The 8,460-nt window shown below is 36.2% G+C and overlaps 1 protein-coding gene across 1 annotated transcript in view; it reads right to left on the bottom strand.

Annotated features, from left to right (window-relative positions):
* Positions 1 to 810: 810 nt before the first annotated feature.
* The window catches only part of SCAMP1 (secretory carrier membrane protein 1), a 104,304-nt gene continuing 96,654 nt past the window's right edge, over positions 811 to 8,460 (bottom strand). Inside the window, exon 9 of the mRNA XM_058567454.1 lies at positions 811 to 4,673. Coding sequence (XP_058423437.1) covers positions 4,509 to 4,673 — 165 coding nt within the window. The 3' untranslated portion in view covers positions 811 to 4,508. The remainder of the gene's footprint in view (positions 4,674 to 8,460) is intronic.

Here is an 8,460-nt window from a genome sequence, read left to right as displayed (position 1 = left end):
ACTGACTCACTCAGAGCAGCTTCCAATCCTGCAAGCTCCATTCACGGTCAGTGCCCTACACAGGTGACCATTTTTTATCTTTTATACCACATTTTTACTGTACCTTTTCTATGTTTAGATACACAAATACTTCCCATTGTGTTATAACTGCCTACAGTATTCAGTACAGTAACATGCTGTAAAGGTTTGTATCCTAGGAGCTAGGTGTGTTAGGCTATACCATCTAGGTTTGTGTAAATACACTCTGTGATGTTCGCACAATGACGAAATCACCTAACAACACATTTCTCAGAACAGATCTCCGTCATTAAGCGATACATGACTATAGATTTCTTTCTAGCTCTCTATACACTGTGATAAAGCCTTAAAACAAGCTTTCAATACAAAAAGTGCTGTTTTGTAAAATGTACCCTAAAATTCTGGTGAAAATACTTCACTTTCCATATTATTTAACCAGATGCTTTTTAGTTTAATAAACAAATATTTAAACAATTTTTTTTTTAAGAAGATTGGCCCTGAGCTAACATCTGTTGCCAATCTTCCTCCTTTTTTTCCTTTTTTCTCCCCAAAAGCCCAGTAGATAGTTGTATGTCATAGTTGTCCTTCTAGTTGCTGAATGTGGGACACCGCCACAGCGTGGCTTGATGAGCGGTGTATAGGTCCGTGCCCAGGATCCGAACCGGCAAACCCTGGGCCACCGAAGCGGAGCGTGTGAACTTAACTGGTACGCCACCAGGCCGGCCCCATCTAATGTTTTAAGACATATTATTCTACTCTAAATAAATTTATACTATGATACTTGAAAATATGTCAAAGTAAGGTGTTTTTTATTTTTAATGACCCTCAATTATTTTTACATTAACCACTTTTATTTCACCTCTAAAGGTCTTAATCACATGGAATCAAGAAAGTCCTCTAAACATTTTCCTAACGGAAAAAATGGAAGGAGATACAGTGAAATGGTGTATGACAGCCATGGTAATTCTATAGGGGAAAGTATATGCAAAAATGTAACAAATTCTGTATATAACCAGTCTAAACATAGATTTTACCAATAGATATAAAATTAAATGCTAATGTCATGTTTCCAGAAAACGACATAACAAAAACTGTAAAAGCATTATGCTACTACAAACAATTTACAGAAACTAATAAACTTAACAAAAATTCCCTCTAAAATGCAAACCACACATTATCTCAACATGATTTATAGGAGATACATCCAATGAAAAGCCAAACTCACTTTAAGATAACACTTAGAAAACTGAAAATGCTGTTCCTCTTTTAACACGCATTTCTCAAAATAAGATTCATCGCTGAACATTATTTTAGACAATATTTTTACCTCCTCTTCAGATAACCAAGTGAAAAATCCAACAATACACAAATAGGTACCTTCATCAGTATACAAAACAGCAACAGGCAGGGAGGTTAGGAAACAGAACACAAGCTCAATCAAACCAGCACAACACTAGTACATAGGCATCCATTTTAACCCACAAGGACAAATTTGAGCCACAAAAGGTTTTCCATTTCAAATCTCACTAACTCCTAGTCTGTGTATTTTGACCTTAAAGTGGTCAAAATATTTAATATGAGTGAATCTCATGTTTCACTACCTACAAAGGTCTAATGCAATAGAAAAATCTGTCATTTTATGTTGCTGAGAGTTTTTAACTCTTTTATATTATTTGTTTAGCACATGATAGAATTATATATATTTTTTAAAAATCAAATCTGGGATTTCTATATACATTAAACCCTCAGCATAATTTCTGCCTCTGAAGTGCTAATATAGTGTTTAAAATTATACAAACAAACATCCATTAAACAGCATTTTATTTTATGACACTCTGTGTTAATACAATAAATATACAAAATTTCCAAACCACTGAAAACATGCAACATTAGCGGGACAGATGGAGGGCATTTATTTAGAACCATGACAGTCACCATGATGGCAGCACAATATTACTCACTGACAAAAATATACATACATCCCTAGATAAATAAACCAAGTCCCAAATTACAAATCACTGAGCAATGATTTTCCAGTGTTCGAACTTTAGTTTGAAATAAAATAGCCACAACTTAATATCGCAAACTGAAAAATGATGTGGATGCTTACAATGTGAAAACCATTTCATGACTGTGATACTGAGTAATGTTAGTATTAAATATAAAACACTAACAAATGCCAATCTTTTGCTGAGTGAAAATGTGACTATTTACTAATTATTGTTAAGAGAATAGAGAATACAAGAATTTAAAACTGTTATACCTTATCAAACTGTAAGGAATGCCAACATTTTAATGCACATTTATTGTTTTTAAATTACAATTTTCTCTCATAAGCTTGTATTAACCCAAATAACTGGATTTTAAAACAACATTTTCCCCAACCACACACAAAAAAGGTTCTGTAAAAAAAGGTTGTAATTAGTGTTTGCTATTTAACAATGCTGCCTCTGGGAATTTCTACAGAATAGAGAGAAGCATTCCTATTTTTGAAGGCAAGTATCTCAGTATTTTTCAAAATTCTCTATGATATTTCTTTCATTTGTAGTTTAAAGAAAAACAAAAATGGACTTGAGATATAAATTAATGATGGACATAAGTGCTCTTGTATTTTGTGGTTAATGTTTTGAATGTCTGTAAAATCCACATCCAATACAGCACACTGATGAAACAATTTTCAATAAGATTATAGACTGAAAAATTGGAACTGGCTTATTTGGTTGAGAAAGTAGGTGAAGATTATCACTGTTCAGAAATATTCATAAAAACAGCTTTAAATTCATACTCTGAATCCTATTTTCGTCAGAATAAAAGAAATATCTTCCAAGTATATTACTTCAGTAAAGTCCCAAATAAATCGAATGTAAACACTATCTGGTTGGATCCGCATTACCTACTATCACGCAACGCTTCTTTCATAAATAGTGAGAACTCACCATCCCACTCCAGCATGAAACTCATTTTAACTCCAGATTTGGGGAGAAGAATGAAAGTGATTTAACCATTTATGGCCATCTGATTTTTAAAACAAAAAAAAAATCATTTGCAGTCTCAAATAATATACTCCAACAGATTATCCTTACTTAAGATCAAGTTGAATAAATTACCATCTGTTATTCCGCAATCTTAAGTTAGCTAATGACTTTCAAAACACAGTATCATGACTTTACAAAATGTCTTTGAGTCATTTAATCAGTATTAAAAATTATTCAAAGTTTCAAACCAAATATACTATAAGAATGAACTCTTGTGCTGCACAGTAACAATTTTAATGTGATTATATTCATAATTAATGCATTCAACTGTATTTGTATTTTTTTGCTTGGTACAAGTTAAATGTCTTATTTTTTATTGCTGAAAAATTTTAATGTATGCAGTCTGTCTCAAAAATTGAAAGACTGAGGTACATCAGGGATTCAAATATATGTGAAATGCCAGGGTCTTTTTATTTTTAATGCCAGTAGAGATGAGAAGCTAAAAGAAAAATCTCTTAAATACTGTATATTCTTTTTGGACAAGGAGTTAGGCTAGACTTTAATACCCCTGTTAAAAATTATACACACACTCCCCTAAAAAGAGCTGCCAAACACAATCTCAGTTCAATTAAAAAGAGTAGCCACATGAATATACCAAAGTTTCCATACAGTAATATTTTACTATGATGTGAATCCTGAAAATTAAAAAAAAAGGTATTACATTACATTCTATTCCACTGATTATCTACCTTTTCTTTTGGATAATGCACTGCATATTATATTCTCACACTGCACCCCAATAAATTTTTATTTAATAGAAACTATTACAGAAAATCGTGTCTATGATTCTATAAACATCCCCAATCCTACAACCATAAGCAGTGCAGAACCCAAAATACTAATTCTTTTAAGAAATTAGTGCCCATGCAAGATCAGAGATTGATATCAAAATATCAACTACTCTAAAAAAACAAAAGAAAAAGATAAAATTTACATTATCTACTATGAAATGCACACAGGCTCTTCACTGTGACTGAAACTGCTGAAAAGCAAGCAATTAAAAAACCCCTAAGTCTCTGATGGCCTATTTCTTTCAATATAAATAGAGAAAAAGGAAGGAAGTATCGCTCGACTGCTCTGATGTGTAATCCTTAAGCCTAAGATTCTTGAAGGAATGACTGCCGCTAGCACTAAGTGCATTTTGAATCATAAGCACTGTCTTAATATCAGTGTGTCACCACTGAAATAATTCGCTGAACATTCATCCCCCAAAAAATATGGAGAATATTTATTTAGCATGTAATATTTTTTTCTGCAAAGGGCACTGAAATATTAAGAAACTGTTAGATAAATAATAAGACAAGGAAGTTTTTCTGTTTTTAGCCCATGCACAAGTGAATAGGAAATATACATGCTGTGTGTACTGTGTGTTTTGAACATAAAAATATTTATAGAATACAGTAACTGGAGAAAAAAGTACAGTCAAAAGGTAACGGCGTGTTGTTTCAGGATGCTCTAGATCTGGTTACCCTTGAAAGCACTCTGAGCTGCACTGGTGGCTGCAGTGGAAGCTGCATTGGCAGCTGCGGTCTGCACGGTTTTGTTGGACATCACCCCTGTCGCAAACTCTTGCTGGGCCTTCTCAAAACTAGCACCTGTTGTGCGATAGAGTCCATGTACCTACGGAGGAACAGAAAGGGGGGAGAAGGTGAGTGGTCATCTACACATTCATTTCAGCAGCTCTTCAACCAACCTCAACATCACTCAGAGATAAAAGGACTAGAAGATCCACAACAGCCACAACACTGGCACATAATATTATATTTAAATATTTTCTTAACACACATTTTTCCTTTTTATCTCCAGTGAAGAGGAGACAATTATGCCTATGCCAAAACCGATTTAAAGAACACCCTCTTAACCAAATGCAAAAAGCTATGTTTTCCACTGTACCTAATTAGTTAAGATATTATAGCATTACAAGAGAATGGTTCAAACATAACAAGAAATATTCTGACTTTAACACAGTAATTTACTACCTTAGACAATTCAAAGAGAATAATACCTTATCTGTTTCTACATTGGCTACATATACACCACTGACCCTACTATAATCAAATGGTATCATTTTATCATTTAATGTACCAAGTACTATTTGACCTTAAAGAACTTCTGCTATCCACTCTGAATACTATTTAACTTTTTTTTTTTCTTGTGAGGAAGATCAGCCCTGAGCTAACATCCATGCTAATCCTCCTCATTTTGCTGGGAAGACGGGCTCTGAGCTAACATCTACTGCCAAACCTCCTCCTTTTTTTCCCCCCAAAGCCCCAGTAGATAGTTGTATGTCATAGTTGCACATCCTTCTAGTTGCTGTCTGTGGGAGGCAGCCTCAGCATGGCCGGAGAAGCGGTGCGTCGGTGCGCGCCTGGGATCCAAACCCGGGCCGCCAGTAGCAGAGCGCGCACACTTAACCGCTAAGCCACAGGGCCGGCCCCACTATTTAACTTTTTGTGTATGGTCTAATCCTAAAGGATTTACAAAACACTTCTGGTAACTGTCTGTCCATACTGATTCATCACTCAAATCTTGGGATCTATTTTCATAAGTAGGGTTCAAAAATACTCTATTAGTATATGTTTTTAAGATGCATAAACTATGAAGTGCATCAGTACGTAACATCAGCTACTCAATTCAATACAAATGTGAGGAAGGAAATAATAACAAAGCAAATTAGAACAAATATTACATGCCTACAAACTTGGGGGGACAGGGGAGGAGACAGAAAAGTGAACCTGTGATGACACTGCGTTGTGATTAGGTCTCAATTAGAGGCCTGATGGGAGTGCAATGAGAGCTGGTTTGGAGGATGGGGCAGTGCACCCGACTCAGTGCTCTTCCCAAACCCAGAGAGGAACGGGTAACTGGAGTAAACGTGGAGTGAGGAAAAGGAGAACGAGTCAAAGACTTTCAAGTCAAGCTTGGATACTGGGAAGTTGTTTCAAGAAGACAGAGAATAGACAGGACAGGTTGGTTTAGGGGGAAAGGAGATGCTGAGTTAAGTCCTAAACATTCATACATCCCACAAATGTTTACTGAATACCCACTCTAGGCCTGCCACAGCAGGGAGCGAAGATTTGGTTTGGAGCACAAGAGAGCAATGGGCTGGAGACACGGACTTAGAGAGCAGTGGCACATAAATGGTAGCTGCAACTCCCACATAAGTGAAGCTGTCCATGGAGAACACACAAAGGAGAAAGAGAGTCAAGTACCGAAGGCTGTTAAGACACCAACATTTAAGAGGTACTCACAACAACAAGGAATGATTAGGAGAGGAATGAGAAAAACCAGGGACCCTTCCACAGATGCCAAGGGATAAGGAAGCCTGTTAAGGAATGAAGAGCTGTCAGGGCAAAAGATAAAAATACCCAGACAGCCCCAAGTTGTTCTGATATAGTGGTGAAAGCAAACGCCTTATGATCGGGGATCGAAGTATAAAGGGTCAGGGAGAAAGAGAGCACTGACAAATACATATACTGCTAAACCCTGAAATCTTTTCTTCTAGTACTGCAGACTATCATAAGTATAGAATTATTTCTATTCCCTTTTCAAAACCAAGTTTTCTTTGGAAAATTAAAGATACAGATAAATTACTACTTCTATGTTTAAGAAATTCCACAAGGAGAGGACATACGATTAGATCCTAGAAAATGGAAGCGTATTATGGAAATCTAATAAACCTTCCTTACTCACCAGACCCAGTCACAGTGCAATGTAATTACAGGTCCACTTGTCTGTCTCTTCCCCTTTCCCCCCAAGTTTATGGGCATGTAATAAATAAACATTTGTTCTAATTTGCTTTATTTCCTTTTTCAATTTTGTATTACATTGAGTGGCTGATGTTATGTATTCATGGGCTTCATAGTTTAATTATTTAAAATGTAATTCACAGCCCCACAGAGCAGAGAAGCAAAATAACAGTAGGAACAGCACCCATTTCTCAACAGTCTATATCTACACAGACCCAGAAAGCCACCCAGAGGGAGAAGACTACATACGTATCAGCGCACAAGGCTCAAGACTAAATCTATAACCTCCACGTGACAAAGGTGACTCTTCCTTGCGCCCCAGCAAGATGACAGGCAAATTATTAGAAGCAACATCTCAAAAAGCTTATCATTTCCCTGCTATGTTTCAGAGTAATATCTCCTGATGACTCATATTCCTTAGGAAATCAGGGACAAAGTTTTAATATAAAATATTGTAATTAAAAAAAACCTAAGCAACTTAACTACTTGCTATCTCTTCTACTTATGAGAATTGCATTAACCTAAATATTTAGTTCTAGGTGTATTACAGAAAGGGCACTAGTTTTGGTATCTACTGATGCCACTACTTTCTAGCTGGCTGAGCATTACTCAAAATCTGGTTTCCTTCCCATAAAACAAGAATATTTGTTGCCCTGTCTCTCAGAGTTTTCCTAAGAATCAAATGAGAATTACATAAACTTGTTACACTAATAAAAATTTAAATTAATTTAAAAATATCTGAATTGTCAAGATGTGTCAAGCAACTCCAAAAGAAAATCTGCCGCCTCAATGTCTCTTCAAGAATATCTCAGTGTACACTGTGGTGGTGTGCGACACAAAGAAACCGTACACTATGGGAAGTAAAGAACCATGGTACTTTAAACAAAATAGTCCAAACATGTTTCCATTAAAGCTTACAGAATACCACTTCAAGAAATCATTTAATTAATATAAGATCCCTGTCATACCAAAATTATTTTAACTTTTTTAAAAGCTAGGAAAATACAAACAAATGAGGCAGGGTTTTTTTAATTCTTGTTTTGAGTTTTTAAAAAACTTATGGATCTCAAGGCTGGCCTGGTGGCATAGTGGTTAAGTTCACACACTCTGCTTCGGTGGCGTGGCATTCACGGGCTCGGATCCCAGATGCAGACCTAAACACCGCTCATCGAGCCATGCTGTGGCGGTGTCCCACATACAAAATAGAGGAAGACTGGCACAGATGTTAGCTCAGTGACAATCTTCCTCAAGCAAAAAGAGGAAGAATGGCAACAGATGTTAGCTCAGGGCAATCTTCCTCAGCAAAAGAAACAAACAAAAAAGATTATGTATCTCTAAGCCTAATTTTTTCAATTAAATATTTCCTAGAAACCCTCTATGAACCATCCTGCCCATAGATCTGGGTCAGATACCTCTTCTGTAACCCCTTGAATTACCACTCCACTTTCACACTATTGAAATCCCACTCAGCTTCAAGCCCTGTCTCAAACACTGCTGTTCTCTTTCTGCCTGAACCAGCTGAGGCTCTTCATGTTATGAGCAACTCCAACACTCTGTGCATCTTTTAGGGAGGTTTATCGTGCTGCTTCTCTTGTGGGGTTTACATACATGTTCTACACCCTACCATTTAGGGAGTAAGAGCTAATTTCCACTTATTG

The sequence above is a fragment of the Diceros bicornis genome, chromosome 1, assembly GCF_020826845.1.
Source record: "Diceros bicornis minor isolate mBicDic1 chromosome 1, mDicBic1.mat.cur, whole genome shotgun sequence".
NCBI lineage: Eukaryota > Metazoa > Chordata > Mammalia > Perissodactyla > Rhinocerotidae > Diceros > Diceros bicornis.
Note: the sequence above shows the minus strand (reverse complement) of the source record. Positions and strands in the feature narration are given on the sequence as shown.